Source organism: Rutilus rutilus (genome assembly GCF_951802725.1).
Source record: "Rutilus rutilus genome assembly, chromosome: 25".
Classification (NCBI taxonomy): domain Eukaryota; kingdom Metazoa; phylum Chordata; class Actinopteri; order Cypriniformes; family Leuciscidae; genus Rutilus; species Rutilus rutilus.
Window position 1 is genome coordinate 20,969,097 of NC_140229.1, and position 21,773 is coordinate 20,990,869.

The 21,773-nt window shown below is 38.7% G+C and overlaps 1 protein-coding gene across 2 annotated transcripts in view; it reads left to right on the forward strand.

The window, feature by feature from the left end:
- Positions 1 to 219: 219 nt before the first annotated feature.
- The window catches only part of mtrex (Mtr4 exosome RNA helicase), a 36,950-nt gene continuing 15,396 nt past the window's right edge, over positions 220 to 21,773 (forward strand). Inside the window, exons 1-15 of one of the 2 annotated variants that reach the window (XM_084400388.1) lie at positions 220 to 375; positions 718 to 852; positions 3,325 to 3,391; positions 3,470 to 3,532; positions 3,615 to 3,727; positions 6,607 to 6,781; positions 6,863 to 6,953; positions 7,078 to 7,202; positions 8,047 to 8,145; positions 8,492 to 8,609; positions 9,480 to 9,611; positions 11,769 to 11,848; positions 18,884 to 18,994; positions 19,930 to 20,031; positions 21,185 to 21,310. In XM_084400388.1, coding sequence (XP_084256514.1) covers positions 278 to 375; positions 718 to 852; positions 3,325 to 3,391; positions 3,470 to 3,532; positions 3,615 to 3,727; positions 6,607 to 6,781; positions 6,863 to 6,953; positions 7,078 to 7,202; positions 8,047 to 8,145; positions 8,492 to 8,609; positions 9,480 to 9,611; positions 11,769 to 11,848; positions 18,884 to 18,994; positions 19,930 to 20,031; positions 21,185 to 21,310 — 1,635 coding nt within the window. In that variant the 5' untranslated portion in view covers positions 220 to 277. Of the gene's footprint in view, positions 376 to 714; positions 853 to 3,324; positions 3,392 to 3,469; positions 3,533 to 3,614; positions 3,728 to 6,606; positions 6,782 to 6,862; positions 6,954 to 7,077; positions 7,203 to 8,046; positions 8,146 to 8,491; positions 8,610 to 9,479; positions 9,612 to 11,768; positions 11,849 to 18,883; positions 18,995 to 19,929; positions 20,032 to 21,184; positions 21,311 to 21,773 lie in introns of both variants that reach the window. The other variant, XM_084400387.1, reaches the window with a different exon arrangement.

Below are 21,773 nucleotides of genomic sequence, written 5' to 3' on the forward strand. Positions count from 1 at the left end.
AAAGTTGCAGAGGCATTTGTTATAGTCTATCAAAACCTAATAAAGTCTCTTTAAAAAATTTAGTCACTAAATAAAAGTAATTAAATACCAAACTCAAATTACGGCAAATTCCTTCATTAAATTACAATGTATTCTGGAATTTGTTATTGTGATTATTTTAGAGAGAAACATTTAGTTTGACTGTCTATTTTCGTTGCTCACTTCACACGTTCGACGCGGCGCATGTCATTTCCGGCACGAGGTCTGTGTGGGATTTGTGTCTGTAGGGTTTGAAGTCATGGCGGACGCCTTTGGAGACGATTTGTTCAGCGTGTTTGATGAAGAACAGGCCGGTTCCAGCAAAAAAGCAACTCCAAAGTCCGTAGCTCAGTCAGGGTATGTAAACGTTGGCGATATATGTTTGTTTTGCAGAACTAATCAATAGATATTGTAGTATTTGTCTGGTCTTACTGAACACATGTGACGAGTCATTGATAGAAACTTAAAATACCCAGTCTATTTGACTATCTCCCTGTACACACAATACACTCCCTGTGCTACACAATAGCAACCACCTAGATTATAGGCTAACGTTACTTGAAAATGCTTTAGCAGTAACGTTACCCTGGAGACCAGCAAGAATATCCTACCAGACACTTTATCTTAGTTTTAGTAGTCTGTACAAATGCACTAGATGACTGTTGAGTGAATCTTTGTTGTCTTTACATCTAATAGGAAGACGCTCAATAAAGCCGATAAACCGCAGGGCGATTCAGCTGCGGTCCGCAAAAGAGATGAAGAAAATGACGGTCCAGACGAGGTGGTGCTTGGGAAAAGACAAAAGCTGGAAACCGTGTCAGCTGAGGAGATCAAGTAAGATTGGTGTACTTGATGTGTTGTTTGTGTACTATGTCTGAAATACTTCATAAGGGCTTTTCACACTTGAACTTGATCTGGGTCATTGCAAAATGCAAACCCAGGGTTATCTTGCTTCACATTGCTCATTATTTACCCGAGTTTAACAATAAATCCTGGGTATTAAAAGGATAGTTCACCCAACAATGAAAATTAGCTCATGATTTACTCACCCTCAAGTCGTCCTAGGTGTATATGTCTTTAATCTTTAATGTTAATTTTAGCATTTACCAATACATTATTAAAATCAAAAGTTGTATTTGTCAACATTAGTTAGTGCACTGTGAATAATATGAACAAACAATGAACATCTGGATTATTATTAACTAATGTTAACAAAAATGAACAAATACTGTAACAAATGTATTGCTCATTGTTAGTTAAAGGTCCCATGGCATGAAAATTTTACTTTATGAGGTTTTTTAACATTACGAGTTCCCCTAGCCTGCCTATGGTCCTCCAGTGGCTAGAAATTGTGATAGGTGTAAACCAAGCCCTGGGTATCCTGCTTCGCCTGAAAATGAAAGCTCAGATGGGTGAATCTGGAATCTTCCCCTTATAGAGCTGGTAAGTCCCGCCCATCCGTAAAACCCCAAGTGGACCTCTAGGTTGAAAAATTGTCAATGCAAGTGAATGTGAGAAAATAATTATTTTCTGGTCCCGTTTGTGCCATGAATGTGAACATATGTTGTCTGTGAATTTTTTATGTAATTTTTCATGTTACGAGTTTGACAGTATATTGTATGATTCTTTGGCTAGCAGTTGTGGAAAAGACACAACGAGAAAGACTACATGTCGCCTATGTGACGTCACCCCATAACACATTTTCCTTCCATTTGTCAAATCACGGTTCTAATGCTGCGATAATCTATGGAGACAGATCGAGATGCCTGTGTGTTTTGTACCCAAATGTCACCATTCAAACAAAATGGGCTGTTCTTTCTTCAGATTCCCGTCGAAAGCAGCGAAGAGTTGTAGTCCACAAAGGGCTCTCACACAAAGTCTAACCGTATCAAACTTCTACCCGTTGAATTGTAGCATTCTTAACATGAAAAATTATATTAAAAATTCACGGACAACATATGTTCACATTCATGGCAAAATTCAAACGGGACCAGAAAATAATTATTTTCTCACATTCACTTGCATTGACGATTTTTCAACCTAGAGGTCCAGTGGGGTTAGCGGAAGGGGCGGGACTTACCAGCTCTATGTTGTCATAAGGGGAAAGGTCACCTCCCCTTTCTCTTCTTTGCCCGCAAAGAGAATTTGGCCCACCCATGAGAAAATGAGCTGCGCGAGCGCGATATTGGTTTTTCCTCGAGAGACATCATGGCTTGCAAACGAGTGAAGCATGGCAGTTGCTCAGTGTTTGGATATGCAAATGAACACACGAGTATTTTTTGGTTCCTTCATCCGAGCCTCTGAAGAACCAGTGGGTTATGTGAATGTCTGATGTGTAATTGTTCAAGTTCAGACAGATAATCTTTCTCTCAAAATCGTTCAATACTGTTTATGCATCAGTAAATCAATCCAGTGACTAAAATGTCAACTTCACATCGTTTCTCTTAGTAGGATGAATATAATCTTACTTAAACTGTGATTAATATATATATACAGAAAGCGATCAAAGAACAATCCCTTTACAGTCACCCAAGCTGTCAATCACACAGCGCGAGTTTATCTGGATACTTGCCAAAACTCGTTATGAAATCAGTGATGCTGTTACACTGCACAACAAAGCTCTTACTGTACTTACCTCATGTTTGCATTGGTGAAATCATTAGTGAGGGTGCAGAAACTGTGTTGCAATGATAAGATCTTCATTAACGCGATCAACAGGCTGTCATCTGCTCAATGATCAGCACTGCAATCTTTTATGTAATGGGAATAGATCTAAATACCTTAAAAACTTCTCACGATTCGTTAATCTCGATAGCTGTAATAGTAAAAACGTATAATAGCTGTAATAGTAAAAGTTTTCGAGAGAGTTCCACATGTAATGCTAAATATTTCATATGCAAGCATGTCAGCCAATCACAGCAGTGGGCGTTTAGACTGAAGTCTCACAGCAGACCTTCAAACAGAGCGTTCAAATCAGAGGGTAAAATCAGGCTAGGAAAAATGCCCTTTATTTCTAAATGATTAATTTTTTATCTAAAAAACATACTAAAATTATAAGGGCACCCCAGGAAACATTATTGAATGATAAAATAATCCATGCCATGGGACGATTAATACATTACCTAATGGTAACAAATGAGACCTTATTGCAACGTGTTACCATTAAATAAAATAGCAATTCATAGATATTATTCATTTAAACTATTATTGGGCTGATTATTCGTTTTGCAACCTTAGTTATAGCTATGAGTGAAATCCACTCTTGGTTGACCTCTAGTAATTCTGTCCATCTGTGTCATCCCTCAGTCTGTCAGAGCTCATGCCTAAAGTGAAAGCGGAGCAGGTGGAGACAGTGGAGGGCTGCACTCATGAGGTAAACACACAAACACACAGTAGCAATAAACATCTCTCTGTGGAATGATCATGTGGTGACCCCATCTTCCTTTCTCAGGTGGTTCTTCCTGCCAGTGAGGAATACACTCCGCTGAAACCACGCGTTGGAAAAGCTGCCAAGGTGATTTGAACCTCATTGAACATCCCATGACAACATCAATGCTTTGCCTCTGTTTGAACATGGTTTGCTTTCCCTCATGCAGGAGTACCCCTTCTTACTCGACCCTTTCCAGCGTGAGGCCATCCTGTGCATCGATAACAACCAGTCTGTGCTTGTGTCGGCCCACACGTCGGCAGGAAAGACAGTGTGTGCAGAGTGAGTGTCCGTTAGACTGAAATATATTCTCTGTGCGCACTTTTACTTCAGATCAGTTTTTTAGATCAGTGGTTCTCAACTGGTTCGGCCATCGGACACACAGTTTCCCATTGTCATTAAGCCACAACCTACATTTTTATGAATTTGAACCAAGCAAATTTATTTCTCAAATATGGTTGACGTACACACAAGTAACGTCCCTCTTCACTTAACATACACACAAATTGTAAGAATATCACTAACACTGATGAACAAACAGTATTACAAGATATATTAAATAACAAAGTTAGTCTGAATAACAAGTAAGTTGGGATGAGCCACCACAGTCATCAAAAATATACAATTGGTAGTATTTTGGTAATGTTCGTCACTGCAGCTGCAGACGCGCAAGAGTGTTTACACTGGAAGTGTCTGTACAGCGCCACAGCAGCAACTCCAAGGCTACATATATGCAAGCATTTCTTTACAAAGGCAACTATATTTGTTTTTAGAAGTTGGAAAACTTGATAGTCTCGAAAGTTTGTTATCATGGGGTGTGTACAACATCCGCATGTAAATGATAAACAACAAACAACCAAGAGAGCAGCTCCGATCATGTTGTTTCAGTCACTTCGATATGTTTACAAGACCGTAAACTCTATAGTTTAGTCAACTCGTGAGCAGCGCAGCAAAAATAGACTCGAATAGACCGAAACCCCCTCTTCACTGCTGCTCACGTGACGCTCCTGCTCCTGGTGTGAATGCACTCACCGGTTAACATGCACACCGGAAAAAATATGTGCCGCTTGCGGTGAGAAACGGCCGTTAAGACAATAATGCGCACTCCTATTCGTGTCGTAGCCGCATTACCACCTCTGATGTGTGCATTATTTTATAATAATTCAACGGACCAGAGTCAATTATTCTGCTTATACAACGGTTGCCACACCTCAAGACAGATGTTGTATTATAAGACATTTTTCAGGGTTTTGTCCTTGAAACACTCTTGTGTGTAGGACTAATTCCTTTCGCATCTAATCCCACGCCTCTGTAATCCCAAAACATACTTTTAGAGCTAGTAAAAGGAGGCTTGAGCCACAGATAAGACTAATGCAGTTATTAGAGGGAGAGAGAGATATCAAGTGTGTATGAATTACCTGAGTCACCGTGTCTCTCAACAGTGTGCGTCTCTACTAATAGTGAAACTGTAAATTTATCTGCTCCAAGAACAGTACCGTTATTAAATCGTTAGTGAGAAATGTCTTGTAGCTTTTAAGTTGTTAAACTATTTTACTGACAAACTCATCAGAGCAGCGCTGACAACACATTACTGTGTATGTGTGTGTGCGTTTGAAATCATTTTGCGAAGTGATATTGAATTGTAATGCGGTCGTGCGTTTCCCTGAAAATAATTGCACACCTCAGAATGCTCGTTAACCAATCAGATTTAAAGGGATAGTTCGCCCAAAAATGATATTTAAGCCATGATTTACTCACCCTCAAGCCGTTCGAGATGCATATGTCAATCTTTTTTCAGACGAACACATTTTCAGTTATTTTAGAAAATGTCTTAGATCTTTCAGTGGTTATAATGTGAAGCAATGGGGTCCAGCTGCTCCAAGTCGCAAAATGAGCATGCATCCTTCACAAAAATAATCCATCCGGCTCCAGGGGGATAAACGAAGGCCTTCCGAGGGTAATCCGTGCGGTTTTGTCGTAAAAATATACATATTTAAAACTTTATAAACGAAAATAACTGGCTTCCGGTCGTGGTCGACGCGCGTTCACGGAGATGGAAGCGTCGTGACGTATAACGAGCGTGACAGCGCAGCCAGAGAGCAGAGCAAAACAAAACTCTGCGTTCGTTCTACGTCACGACGCTTCCTACGCTACGTCATACGTCATATGCCAGCATCCATCTCCGTGAACGCGCGCCGACCGCCACCGGAAGCCAGTTATTTTCATTTATAAAGTTTTAAATATGTATATTTTTACGACAAAACCGCACGGATTACCCTCGGAAGGCCTTCGTTTATCCCCCTGGAGCCGGATGGATTACTTTTGTGAAGGATGCATGCACAATTTGCGACTTGGAGCAGCTGGACCCCATTGCTTCACATTATAACCACTGAAAGATCTAAGACATTTTCTAAAATAACTGAAAATGTGTTCGTCTGAAAAAAGATTGACATATGCATCTCGAACGGCTTGAGGGTGAGTAAATCATGGCTTAAATATCATTTTTGGGCGAACTATCCCTTTAAGCATTCGACAGCCAGTAGTATAACTGTTAATAAAACACTGATCCTGATGAATAGAGTAATCATACCTGCATGCAAATCCTTCTCAGCTCACACATGCGCCAGTTACATTCTGTATTTGTACTTTTTGGTAATTGACAATGTAACAAAATTGCATGCTTAGAATTTTTACCGCAAAAATGCATTGTGTGAACTGGGCCTGACAAGTTATGAAAAAACGTTAGAACAATGACTCTGACATTTAGCCTGACATCAGGACAATGTGAGACGCAGGTCGGTAGAACAAAAAGCAGAAGTCTAGAGACGTGTTTTATAAGTTTAACTTCTTTTAACTTCATGTTTTTAGAACGCCGTGTCACGCAAAAAACAATGCAAGCACTCAAACACATCCGTCTAGCGCATTTACATAGAAAGACTATGGAAAAGTAGCACAGTAGAATGGAAAAACCCATTCTGTCTGACAGAACAGTCAACAGCTTTCACGTACATCTTTCCAAATAAAAGTCTTGCATCAGAAAAACATGTAGAATTAAGTTGTTGTGTCTTTGACTAGACACTGCTACCCACTCAAAACAGTCTTGTGATACAGTGGTTGAGAAACACTGCTTTAGACCTCAGTGTGTTTCCTTCTGCACGCAGGTATGCCATTGCCCTGGCGCTCCGAGAAAAGCAGCGAGTCATCTTCACCAGTCCCATCAAAGCTTTGAGCAATCAGAAGTACAGAGAGATGTACGAAGAGTTCCAGGACGTGGGTCTGATGACCGGTGACGTCACTATTAACCCCACAGCTTCCTGTCTGGTCATGACCACCGAGGTGAGACAGCGGCCCGTTATCCGCCGCAACATCAACGACTGGTTCTTTGATTTATTGTTATGTTGGGGTGTTTTCTTTCAGATTTTGAGGAGCATGCTCTACAGAGGGTCAGAGGTTATGAGGGAGGTGGCATGGGTCATCTTTGATGAGATCCATTACATGAGAGACTCAGGTAGGTTGTATATAATGTTTAATTGGCAGAAAATACAAAAGTTACCTGAAATATTGTGAAGTGCATAAGTTTATTGCATATTTGCTGTCATTGAGTTTGTCTTTCTGGGTCATGTGACCTGCAGAGCGTGGAGTTGTGTGGGAGGAAACCATCATCCTACTGCCGGACAATGTGCACCATGTCTTCCTGTCAGCCACCATTCCCAACGCTCGACAGTTTGCAGAGTGGATTTGCCACCTCCACAAACAGGTGGGTCATTGTGTTCATTCTGTTTTTTGTTTTCCTGACAGATCTGGTGGTTTTCCTCCAGTCAAAGGTCTAATATCCCATAGACTTGCATTGAACATTCTTAACTTTAGTTCCTATAATTAAATACTAAGATTGATAGAATGATCAAAGTCTGCTTCAGTGTTCATGAATTTAAAATCCAAATATCAACACACAAGCATTTGATCTGCTTTAAATTGCTCTAAATTTCTGTCTCAATTAATAGCCTAGCAACCATCTAGAACACATTAGCAACCTGCTGTCAGCCACTCTTATGTTAAAACAACCAGTCTGAACATGTTAGCCACCACCCAGAATGCCTTTCAACGTTAACGCCTATCAACCACTCAGGATGCCCTAGAAATCTCCTATCCAGTGTTGTTGTGAACTAAAACATTTGAAAAATGTTTTTGGCAATTGAGATCAAATACATATTAGATTCCATTTAAAATTCCATTTAAAACAATTGGAAACTGAAATAAGTTAAAGTGCTAAAATTACTAAGGCTAAAGCTGAAATAAAAAATTAAAGCTAAAATGCACAACAAAATTATAACCTTATACTACAATTAAAATGAAATCTGAAAATATAAAAAAGCTAATTCAAAAATATTATTAAATACTATAAGTATATAAAAAATGTTTATAAAACACTGAATGTTGTCAATCACTCAAAATGGCCCACTAACCCAGTAGAGAGCAAGCGCAGAAGGTCTGGTCTACTTTAATCAGCAATGTTTGCTAAAGCAAATGGATTCCGCTTAAAGGAAGTGGATCTGAGTTTTTAATGCCTCCAGGATGAGTGTGATTTCCTTGTTTACTTGCAGCCCTGTCACGTGGTGTACACAGACTACCGCCCCACTCCACTGCAGCACTACGTCTTTCCAGCAGGGGGCGATGGACTCCATCTTGTTGTGGACGAGAACGTAAGTAGCCAAATACTTTTGATGACGGAATAAAAGCTTTAATGCAACTATTCAGAGATGAAGGTTAAACATACCTGTGTGATCTCGGGTGTGTGCCGCCCTCTGTTTTACAATGTAGGGAATTTGTGTACCATTATCTGACCTGGGTGTAGACTGGAGCTTTCATTCAAGAATGACACATCTACATGTAATTAAGCACAGATCCTGAATGCTGAAATATCAGAGTGCGTGTGTGTTTTGTATAACTGCCAAGCCACAGCTACGCAACAAGCTGATCAAGTCTAAAAAAATGTTCCTAGTATAACTGCAGTTACGTAATCATATTTTTTGGGGCATTTCTTATCAGGGAGACTTCAGAGAAGACAATTTTAACACCGCTATGCAGGTCCTGAGGGATGTGGGGGACAGTGGAGGCAACACTGGGGGCAAATGGGACCCCAAAGGCAGAAGGGGTGGAACCAAAGGTTAGTATTTAAAAGCCAATATAAAATCAAAATGGCACGATCAATGTTATTGCAAGGACAAAAAAAGTTGCTCTATTCTGGTATCCGACACCCACTTTTAAGATCCAATCAGTTTGATCCAACCCCACATTTTTTTCCTTTTGTTTGTTTAATGTGCCTTTTTGCACATCATACATCAGATTATGGATGTACAATGTGTTGTGAAATGTTCCATGTTGATTAAGGTACAATTGTTTAAGATTGTGCATTTAGGGGCCACAATTCAGTTACTAGTTCAGATAAATGGTTAACCTCAGATGGACTCCCATTGATTTACTGTGAATCGTTCATATTGAATTATCTGAAGCAACAATATGGCTCTGTTTACACCTAATATTAAACATTCATCTCAGGTGAGCTGGTTACAACTAGTCAGCTGAGATGGATAAATAAAGCACAAAGTAGTCTTCACACTCCCAAACGCACTTCATTTAAATTCGCCACAAATGTGACCTTTTGAGCAGAATTCTTATCAAGCTTAACTTACTGCCTAGTGATAGATGTACAGCTTGATTAAACATTTTTAAACTTCCTATCACTGAATTTTGCTGTCAGGCATACCAACAATTCACAGACAACCAATAAATGGTTAATAAACACTGGATTACAAAATTAAATGTTTTACAGAATGAAAAATGAATGTTCAGTATCTCACATTTACGCTTGTGTTTTAGCAAAATCCACATGTGAGCAAATCGCCTTAGAATGGATATTAATATTAAGCATTAACAGGGCATTAGATGTTTGGAACATGCTGATTGTTGTATTATATCATTGCTGCTTTTTATTTTTTGGTTTGGTGTTTTGTTTATTTATGGTATTTTTGGTCAGGTCCATCTAACGTCTTCAAGATCGTGAAGATGATCATGGAAAGGAACTTCCAGCCGGTGATCATCTTCAGCTTCAGTAAGAAAGAATGCGAGGCTTATGCACTGCAAGTGGCTAAACTGGATTTCAACACAGGTATTAATGTTATAATAATTAATAATGCTTCTTGCTAAGACTATTACTATTGCTTATGCACTTGCAAGGGCTAAACTAGGCCTTGGAAGAGCATAACATTTTTCTTTGGAGAAATATTTGCTAGTTTTCCATTCTAGAACTTAAGGTTAATCTCACTCTTATTGCTCAAATATTGGCGCGATGATGATTTATCTTTCCTGTTAATTAGAGATTTAAAAACAAATCATGGCCAAATAAAGTGTCAGAAAAACAAATGAGCTAAGTTTTGTGTTGCTTTGGGGAATTTTTCCATTTCTAAAACAGTTCCAGGTAGTTCTTTATCAAGTATTCATCTATTTGAAGCAGAATGTGTTACAGAGCCAAATGCACGAACGTGGCCCTTCCTCTTCTGTCTATTGACGTGTCAAACCTTCTGTTCTCTTTTAAGGGAAATGGACAACATGTGTGACTCTTAACATTCTCAAGTTTTGCCACTTCCCATACCGCTTTGGTTTACATGGCCTAATTGAATATATTTTAAAAGTGACTGATGTGGTGACGCACAGAAGCGTTGCATTATTGCAGACTTTTAAACTTGTTTTGGTTGTGAATTGTGTGCACTTAAAACTTGAAGTCCTGTGCCTTTGATGGTATATGGGTGAGCACTTGGGACCGCACTAGCAGTCCTCCACACAGCTGTTACTGTTTTGCAAGTCTTGCTTTAGGTGGGGAGACTGTTTTCATTGGCTCTATCTGAGCAGATGTCATCATAAGAGCTTTCCAGCTCAAGTGTGATTTTATTTTTATTGGGTTTCCAGAACATTTTCATCATTTCCCGCATGCAAAGGTAGATTGGTCTCTTGGTTTTCTAATCTTTTGAGGCATTGCTTTAGCAGTGACCGCTGCAGAGATATTGTGGTCTTAAGTAATGCTGTGGCCTTATTACCATATTCAGATGCACTTGTTCCTCTTTATCATTGGTTTTGTTCTGGTTGGTCTGTTCTTTTGTATATAAAATGGGGAAAAAACAGTAGTGTGCACCTAATCATATGGTCATGCATATTAGAATAATTGAATAAACTGTGTAAAAAAAAAAAAAAAAGTGAAGGTCGTTCAACTGTCCTGATATTATCATCAAAGACAAAGTTTTATTAAAAGAACACAATTCTTGAAAAGAAAACCTTAAGTACTTTTGTCTGTTTTATTTATTCTTAAAAAAAAGCAAGAAAAAAAAAAAGCATTGAAGCAGCTGTTGAAATATTATAAATATTTTAAACATTTATTTGCTAAATCAAAGTCATGTGGTGCAACCAAAATGCAAAATCATAGGGAAAAAAGAGGACCCCTGCAGAGTGTGTCAAGGTGATTTAGTCTCTTAAAATATCAGACAATTTGATCTTGTGACTTGGAAAGGTAAATTGAGGTTGTTAATTGTAATTTGGTACAACCTGATGATTTTTATTAAAAAAAATTATTATATTATGAATAAGATATTTAAATGTATTACTTTTTACTTAATGCATTACACCATGACCATTGAAGACTGCTAAATTTAACTGTTTAAAGAGTGCAAGTTAATTTGAAATTATATTGTGAAATTGAATATTTACGTTAATGTCACAAAAATAGTTTAATACATTTAATTGCATGACTTTGAGAGCTTTTATTGCTGTTGTTTTCAAAAACTTCAGTATTTTATTTTAAAGACTTGTTTGTGACAACTTTGCCATTGTGTTGGAAATGCAGCAAAACCATTTGAAGTGCTGGTCTAGATTTAGTTTTTAATTTCTGCTGTAAATTTGAATGTGCTAAGCCTTGTGAGACCTGACTACACCACGTGCTGCAGGCAGAAATAGAGATGTTCTAATCCATCATGACACATTGTTTCTAGCCTCTGTTGGGAGCAGGAAAACATGGCAACTCTCCCTTTCCTCAATACCTTTCTTGGATATTTTCATTGTCTACACTGACCCTACTATGTCTATTTCTCTCTGGTGTGTAGTGCTTTTCATACGATCATGGAAAGTCCTTTGAGTAGCTGTGTAAAGCGCACACACACACCTAACGTTGTGATGCTGGCTGTGTTTCGGAGGCCTTTGAGCTGACACGTGCACTCTGAACTGTCCTCTGAAATTCCCAGTTTGATGTCTGATTTCTAATTTCTCCATCCAATCCCAGATGACGAGAAAAAACTGGTGGAGGAAGTGTTCAGCAATGCCACAGACTGCCTCTCTGATGAAGATAAAAAGCTACCACAGGTAAATTCTTTGCATATACTCATCCGCGGCTCGTCTGTAAGGGCAAGTGTGGCACCAGAGCCCCACCAAAACATTCATGCAAACATAGACCTCTGTATACACTGAATTAATAATAAATTATGCATGTGCTCAGCATTCTGCAACACAATATTTCGTATTTTCTTGACTATTTTAAGTCGTAAAGTGAGCAAGATGTATTCAAATTTAGCGCATGGCTTCGGCAGGCATGTATCATGATATTAAGCGGGGCAGCGGATGTAAATCTGTGGAGAAAAATGGAGCTTCAGCGCACTCTAATTGAGAGGCATTGGGGCAGATTTCTGGCTGTCCCGCTTATTTTCACGTGACCTTACGTAAACCTCGCTCCAGAACAAGACACTATCAGTCCGATTCAGCTGTGTGTCTGCATCAAGTCAGTAACTAGTTGGCACGTCTGTTCTTCCTATGTGGAGTAGCGTATCAAATTACTGAAAGTATAAACCCTTTAGTTTAAACTTGCTCATGTGAATAGCTTTATATACCGTAGTTCTGTTGTGTCTGTTTTATGTTTGAGAATAGACATGGCTGTCTTTTCCTCACTGGAATTCCTCCATAACTTGTAATATTTTAAAACAACATTTGGAGGATACTTAGCAATTCTAAGATGGCATTCTATGAGTTTGTCGTGTTAATTTTGTCAGCTTTTTAAAAAATGTAGTCTTAGTCCTGTTTCAAAATGTACTTTTTAGTTTTTAATCATATTTGATTAAAATGTTTTATTCCCATAAATTCCTGTTTATTCCATTCAATTCCCATTAATTCCCATGGAAAGTTTCCATCTTTGAAAATTCCCAGAATTTTGCAACCCTAGTAATTACTGACAGAATTTTCATCTTTGGGTGAACTAACCCTTTAATATGCTCCCGTTCATAGAGATGTTTAGATGGATGCTGAGGATTTTTTGGTCGGTTAGAATCTGCGATCTCTGATCTAGTTTGTTTGCGGTTTTCCACCAACTGGCAACCCGGGGTGTGGAAATGCTACTGGGTAAATTAGCAGTGGCCGAGATCACAGAGACCGTAACAAAAACAGACATTCCGACACGGAACACATTTCAAAGTAGAATAACTGGCTGTAGCATTGTTTTTCAGAGCAACAAGTATGTGAACTTAGCCTGTCGGCTTGTTAAAAAGAGTCTAATGTTTTGTCGTCTCTTAAGTAAAAAAAATTAACTACATTTTAGTCTCGTCTTAACGATATTGCAGGTTGATATAGTCACAGTTATCGTTTAAAGTCCCTGTAAAAGGCAATTCAAAAAAAAAATTCTAAACACATTATAAATGTTAGAAATGTATTGATAAAACATATTACAAAGACTGTGAACTGTGAAGTACTGAATTGTGGAGTTAGACCGTTAAACAGTTTTTCACCATTGCTGTGTTCCGGATTTTTTGGGCGGGGCTAAAACGGGGGCTCGATGACGCACCGGAGCCCCTGAGCTCCTGGACACGCCCCTACTTGATGACGCATCGGAGCCCCTGACGCTGCCCCTCCCCTAACAATATAGCACATTCATTCACATCAGTTTGCCGATCGCGAGTTACTGTCAGTACTATTAGTTACTACAGCCTACAGTTTGCTAGCTAGCTATGCCTTCGTCACGGAAATGCGTACTACCTGGATGCGATCACGTACAAAACAGATCGGTGTCCTTATTTAAATTTCCGAAAAACGATCACATCAAGAAGAGGTGGATTAATTTTGTGAAGAGCCACCTTGATGGAGAGCTTAGGATCACCGCCAAAACCCGCCTCTGTAGTGATCATTTTACACAGGATAGTTTTATAAACTTTCGTCGGAGACAACTGGGATTCACTGATAATCCGCTGTTACTGGTGAATGGGGCCGAACCGACTATCTCCCGCCTCGGCCTTCATCCTCCCGTCGCGCCGACAACTGGTGCCATCGTCGGCAGCTTTCGTCAGCTTTCCCGCGAGTGGGCGTGGTTTCAGCGCAGCCAGCGGACACGCCCCCAGCGTTTGAGAGCAAAGACTACTGCTCATTTTTGCAAGATTTTGATAGCTTATTTTATGTACTTGCCGGCTTTTTTTATCATTCAAATTTGGCTGGGTGGCTAATAACACCTTTTTCTGTGGTGTGACAAACTCAGAACACATACTTAATTTTGACTTTACAGGGACTTTAAAGGTGCCATATGTAAAAATTGAGGTAAAAATATCCAAAAAATGAGCTTCACGCATCAAAAGAATGAGAAGAAATAAGGGCGATGATGTCATTAAAAAAATGTCAAGTTATAGTGCTGCAGAGATATCAACCTAAATTAGCATTAGCATTACTAGCCACGGCCCGACAGGTGTCGTAATACCAGTTTCGGCCATGGGAAGGCGGTATGCGGGCAACATAACCACCAGCCATGCAATACACGAATAACTCGCACGGCTTGTGGGTGTACTTGAACCTGATGTTAATCGTGTGGAAAGTAGCCTACAGCCCCACTACTACATTCAAATAAAATCTGATAAAAAAGGAACAGAACCAGAGTAAACATTGGCACTGCTTTCCATCGCTGGAGACAACTAATGGACAGTTTTGACTCCGAACTTGCAACATTTCTTTTGGATTGGTAAGTAAGATGCTGTTAGTATTTCGTTAGAAGTTTGTTTTATATGTTTGTGTAGATTTTCGGGAAGTTATAACATAGAAATGTATCGAAGGCTGTTCGATAAACGTATATAACTTTCATAAATACAGTATTGTAATATAGTACACATAGCACAATCTCTATTGCTCTTTTTTTCTTGCCAACTACGTGACCTATATTATGTAAGTTATATTAAATGGCTTTCCTGAGGTAAATCTGACATAATTGTTCTCCAGCTGTGTTATTGACCTCTTCACGCTGATAAAAAACACTGATTGGTCGATATTATGTATGAGGAATACATTTTGGTAAGTTGTACCCTAACGTTACTGTATCTTTCAGTGTTCGTGTTTTTTTTACTATTATTAGCTAGAGATGTTCGGTTTACGTGCGCTAGGGATCTGTCGTGTAACATTTACAAGCGCCAAAACGGTATTTATTGTTTGAATTGCGTGATAAAATTGACAGAATCTGAGAGCTGAGATTTTTTTTATATCATAACTAACCTGCTCTGTCTAGTCTGTCGGTATCCGTGTCCTCTTTGCTTCGCGATTTTTCTGTGCGTGAGAAAATTGATGTGTGGGCCGGTGAGAGCGTGTGAAAAGTGTTTGCATGTCTCACGGTTAATGCGTGATAGTTGGAAGCTCTGGTTACGTTGGCGCTAGCTTGGTCAACATCAGCGAATGCTGTCTGTCAAATTAATGTAATTCAAACTAACAATAAAAATGTAATATGAAGAAAACGAATATGAACATATTCACTGGTAAAGGTGAAGGGGAGTAGCTTGAAGATATTCATACTCTAGTCTAGAGTAGACCAACTCACTTTCTGGAGGTATACTGCCCCCATCTGGTATGGAATGTGGAGTATGAATTTATTTATTTTTACACAAGGCACCTTTAAGGATGTTGGTGTCATCTTGTATTAGTCATGGAGAATAATGGTCGTAAACACATTTTATTTTTTTGTCAGATTTCAACAAGATTAACGTCAGTACTAAAGTCTATCAATCGTCATTAGAGCGCCACCCTCAGGCTGAATAACATAAGGACAATATAATTCTGCCAAAACTGTCTGATGTGTTCAGCAATTAGAATATAAAGCTTACAAAATGTTTATCATAAACTAGCAGACCCAGAATCTGCCTACCTATATTTTACAGCCAGAAGCTGCAACTGCATATACTTTTTATACCTATCATATATCACATTTCATTGGACTGTTGACGATACAATTATAAAATTGATATTTAATTTATTCGCTTAAATAACGCTTCTTGCTGCCTGAATATTTTCAAAAATTGTAAATGCTCATATTAATGTCATATTTCTTATTATTTTACTTGCATTTGTTTAAAGTAGTCACAATCTTTACAACAGTAATGTTGTTTTTTTAAATAAACTTTTTTTTACTAATCTAATTAGAAAATTAGATTGCTGCCATTGAGCTAATGCACATGTAACAACACCAGACTTGTGCGGTGTGGTGCACTCTCAAAGATCCAAATATTTCAATAAGAATAAAAAATTTGCAACACTTGGATGTGCCTGAGAGCACACGCCATCATGTTCTGTCACATCCACCGCAACACCAATGCAGTCAATAATGACAAGATTTAGATGAAGCATTCAGAGAAAAAAAGTATGTCATTGGTGCCTGCTGCATGCAAATGAAAATCATTTGCTAAGTTTGAATAGTTTTTTTTGCTAGTCGACTACAATTATAAACTGAAAGCGTCTGCTCTTCATCCATGCGGCTCAGCTGCAGTATCAGCACTAGTGCAGCAGGAGTCAGATTTCACTTATCACGTGAAGAGGGTATGGAGAGATGACTGACAGGATGATGGAGGATTTGATGCGCAGCAGATCCTGAGTGTCTGGTAAAATGTGTGGTCCGTACCACCGCTCCCTATACACTAAGTACACGTGTTCACGAATTTGAAAACAAAATTGAAAAGCAAGCGTGCATTCAAAAGCGATTTCAATACCCGGCGTATTGATAGTGTCTCCCTGATGCCCCCGGTGGTATCAGTAATACAGATGTTGTCGCACATTTGTGTGAATTTTCCTCACCGTGAAATCCCTACTAAAGTAATGATGCTGAAAACTCAGCTTTGCCATCACAAGAATAATAAATATATTTTATTAAAATATAGTAAAACAGTTAGTTTAGATTGCAATATTACCGTTTTACTGTCTTTGGCAACGATTTATTTTAAGGTGACGTAGTTACACGTTACTACATGTCATGTACTTACTATAGTAATAACAGTAAATGTAACTTCTTAAAATAGTGTTACCCTGTCTTTTTAATAAATTGAAAATAAATGCGGTGAGCATAAGAAATTTTACATATTTTAATATTTTTTTACCTACCCCAAACTTTTGATATTTTGGTAACACTTTATTTTAGTGTCCTTGTTACATACACTGAAAAAAAGCTTCGTTGAATTCAATCAATTTTTTTTCAGTGTACGTTACATGTACTTACTATAGTAATAACAGTAAATTATGCATAATTACATGCAACTAACCCTCAAACAAACCGTAGTCCTACCCTAACCCTATAGTAAGTACATGTTGTTGCTTAATATTACTCAGTACTTAAATATATAATTACACTGTAACAATGACATCTTAAAATAGTGTAACCGATACTTATAATGATAGTAAGTGGCACATACACAATTGCTAATAAATCTATTTTAATCTTTTTGACTACCCTAATATTTTCCTCACATGGACCACATTTAAAGATGTTCTGTCTTGTACTATAATTAAAATCCCGATTTGTAAAGTTTTTGTTTACACCTTTAAAGTTTAAAGATTTCTGTTTTACCGAAATATTCACTTAAACTCGTTCTTGCTTTGTTAATTGAAGACCTGCCACACAAACCACAGCAAAGTCGGGCTGTACATGTGAAACTTGTTTGAGGTGAATCTGTGTTAGCAATTCCCAAAATGGTTTTAAGAGGCTCGTAAAACTTTCCACTCTCTTCAGCCCTCCTGTTCACTGTTACTCCTACATCATTTTTGCTGTCATCCTTTTGCATGTTGTAGGAGAGCAGAGTTAGGCTTGTGCTCATGCAGTAGAGGTGCTGATCTCAGATCAGATGGTCTTCAAGAACGCTGCTCTGTCAGTGTGAAGAGAAAATGATCCTCCATCAGAACGCCTGCTGTTGGAGGATGAGTGATTACAAGACTAGTTCAAATTTTCCGTTTGTGTAAATGTTGCCTTTATGTGGAACGGACTATCCTTCAACTTGACCCCTGCCTGTTTGTTCTCAATGATACATTTCTGCAAGCTCATCCTGAGCTCTTCACGCTGTTGACACATTTGCATTTGTGGATATTTTCACTACCCTCACAAAAGTGATAGATTTTAATTTATTCCTCATTGTTTGAATTTTTATATGTATCAAATCTTCAATAGCTTTACATTTTAAATAAGATAAATCTCATTGTATGGAAGAGATCAGCTCTGCCTTTGTGTGAAAAAGAAAAGGTAATTACTTTTTTTTAAATTCTATACAATTAACTCTTTCTCTGCCAGCGTTTGCCAGCCTCTGCCAGCGTTTGCCAGCCACCGCCAGCATTTTTTATCGTGTTCACAATTTCATGGCCCCCAGAATATTTTGTTTTATGAATATCTGAACATGCAATATAACAAAAGAACAGATCCTCTGACTTTAAACCAAAAAAAAAAGTATTCTTAATGTATTCTTTTTTTATCAACACTTGAATGTGGGTAAGTTTCATTAAAAAAGCAACATTTTGACCAAAAAGCTGAGTAAATCGCATTTCTGTCAGACTACAGATCGGATTCAGAACGATGATCAAAACATGATGGAGTAAATCCGAGTCCAACAACACTCCCAAAGCTTCACAGTCCTATAGCTCGTCCTAGGTCGACGTTTCATTCAGTAACATTAGGCAGTTTTGATTTATATGCTGTTTGATGTTGGTGATTGCGTTTTTACATATGCATATGATTACATATATCGCTTGTTTCTGCATCATCTTCGCATGCTTTTTGATCAGGAGATTCATTACTCTTTCAGAAGATGCGTAATAGCGTCCCCTACTGTATAACAGTGAAAACACTGAAAGCCAGAAAATTCTGTCAATGGCGGGGAAAGAGTTAAGCTTGACCAGGTGTGCGAGTAAACAATGACCAACTTTTCATTTTTAGGTCAACCATTCCTTGAAAATGTTGTTGTGCTTGTTTGTGTCTTGGAAAATTCGGCCTCGGTGTTACTAGGTCTTTAAGCTGGTTTAAGCTTTAAGCTGGTATTAGCTTCACTATGTTGATCTGACTGAGCTGTGATTAAACGCAGTAATGGCCTGTCCGAGTCCTGAAGCTGTGTGTGTTTAATCGAGATCATTTCTCAACAGGTGGAGCATGTTCTGCCGTTGCTGAAGAGAGGAATTGGGATTCATCACGGCGGCCTCCTCCCGATCCTCAAAGAGACCATTGAGATCTTGTTCTCTGAGGGTCTGATAAAGGTGACTGGATGAACCTTTGTGTAATGTTGGATAAACACTTTCACATTGGCTGAACATGGAGTCATTCAGAGTTAACAACTTTTTTTTTAGTTTTCAATTCACTCACCATCTTTCGTTTTTTCCTGTATGAAAATTCTCTCATGGGAAACAAAATGTTTCCAAACAGCTGTTAAAATGACAACAGCTGTCTCAAGAATTTTGTTTCTAAATGTTCAAATCATGACAAATCTTCATTTTCAGGCTGGACCAGCCAGTGTGCATGTGGCGTCTTAGGCGTGCGTATCAGAACACAGACTGTTTCTCTCTGGCAGCCAGAGCATCTAGTGGCAGCTGCAGGGAGACGATGGCTTTACCAATGAGCGATTGCCTCTTTTATTTAGAAGGCGGGACTTATTCCGCCATATTACGCATTGCACTTTCTCTCATTCATAGTAATGAGTGCACCATCTTTGACACTTTACTAAAGACTTTAGATTTACATTGACTTTAAACTTAATTAATCTAATGCCACTATAATTTCTTGGAGCAATACCGTGAGTTGTTCGTTGCTCACACAAAATGATTGTATGGCTTCAGTTTTTTTTTTCTTCATTTCAATTCAACCATCCAATGGTAGAAATGCATCTACTGATGCAATGTGTGTATGTATGTATGCATGTGTATTTAAATTTAGGTTTAGCGTTCAGCGAAAATAACATTATACACAGGTGCTGTGATTAAAGATTTAGGTCATATCGTCCACCCAGGAGAAGCCAGGATATTCTTGACTAAAGGAATGAGATTTGTGTTTGGGTGCACTGTCCCTTTAAGACACCTCACTAGTTTCTCAGCCAAAATTCTCATAATAGCTTGTGTGTCTGTGGTAATGGTTTGGTGTAACATCTCTCATATATCTCTGTCTCTCTGTCTCTGTCTCTCTCTCTCTCTCTCTCTAGGCCTTGTTTGCTACAGAAACATTTGCCATGGGAATCAACATGCCTGCGCGAACCGTGCTCTTCACCAGTGCACGCAAATTTGACGGCAAAGACTTCCGCTGGGTAAATCACAAACTATCCTCTATCCTGCTTCTCACCAAGATCACTAATCAAATTTCCCAATGCAGTTCTTTGCCTCTTCGTCCACCGTTGCACAGAGAGGACACAGGGTCGAGCAACGGTGCCGTCCAAGCTGCCACGTATTGTTTGCGTGAGTGTGAGGCAATGACTCAAGCTGTTGTGAATAAAAGAGGCCCTTGGCTTAATACTCCAGCACAGAGCGAGTGAGCGATGGAAGCTGCCATCTAAAACGTTTTGTGAGGAACATCTGGTATCCATGAGTCTGCCAGAAAACGAACATTCAAAGTTTGCAGGCACTGAGCCCCTCTCTGGGACTTTTAGCAGTTAATAGAAGATGAGACTGATCTGGGGTCAGCTATGGGTTGCTGTAATATAGCAGAGGAACGTTAGGAGGGGTTATCAGGCAAAAACAATATTTGCAAAACTAATGGGCTGATATGTTACATTGTTTGAGTTTGGTGCCAGATTGTGATTTATCAGAGCCGTACCAGTAAGGAACTTTCAGATGGAAACCTTATCGTTTGGGCAACTGCAGATGTTTCCCTACAGCAAATCTATTAACAACCACATCTTGTGGTGATTTTACCACCATTATGCACGTTAACAGAACGCCTTTTTTCCTGATCTATTAAAATCAATGGAGAGAAATGCAAAATATAATGTATAAACCACAGTTCAAAAGTTTGGCTAGTAAGATTTAACAACAACAACATCTTTTTGTTCTTCAAAGAATCCTTTAAAAATAATGTATCACGTATTCACGAAAATATTTACCAGCACAACTGTTTTCAACAGTGTGAACCAGTTGTGAACACTCCATTTTGGTCCTTGGTAACAAAACAGGATATACACAAGTTAATTAATATTTAAATAAAATCTAATTAAATTTAACGCACTGCACGTTTGGGTGTGTCCTTTACAGTTGGTTTGCTGTAAATAAGACTTTCTTGTCAAAATAAAAACATTTATGTAAAGTACATGTTCAGTGTTTAATATAATTTTGTAGGTTTTTTTTGTAGTAGATAATTCAGAAAACCGTATTTAGCCAACGGTGTGATTACACGTACTGTGTATGGTTAATTTAACCAACTTCTGCAATAGTAATGAATTCATATTTTTCCACCCCCCACATTAGATCACCTCTGGAGAGTATATCCAGATGTCAGGACGTGCCGGCAGAAGAGGAATGGATGAGAGGGGAATAGTCATTTTCATGGTGGATGAGAAGATGAGCCCTGCGATTGGCAAACAGTTACTGAAGGTAAACATGCCAACACGCCATGACAATGATGAATCTTTATTTTTGTTTTCATATTTGGGTGAACTGTTCTTTTAAGCAGTTCTCCTCGAGTTTTGTTCAGGTGATGGCCAACACACTCTGACGCACAAACTTTCTGATCCTAAACCCCTTATCCTCATCTAAGCCTTGGCACCCTCTGTAATGGGCCGCCCCATTCATTAATACACTCTTTAACATGAAGTCCATAAGCTCTCTCGGTCTCACATGCCTGCCTGCCAGGATTCGTCCCTGCAGACTCACGATTGCCCCCTCTGAAGCTTGGATTGCCACATCCCATCTCTGCTTGGGGTCCTTTAAAAAGTCTTGCTCAATGCCCTTTTGACTGAATTCAAATTGTACTTTTATTATGGGTCTTTTGTAAGTTTCAAAGAGAATACTGAGAAAGCCAAGTCACTAAAATGAATTGTCTGGCACACATCAGTAG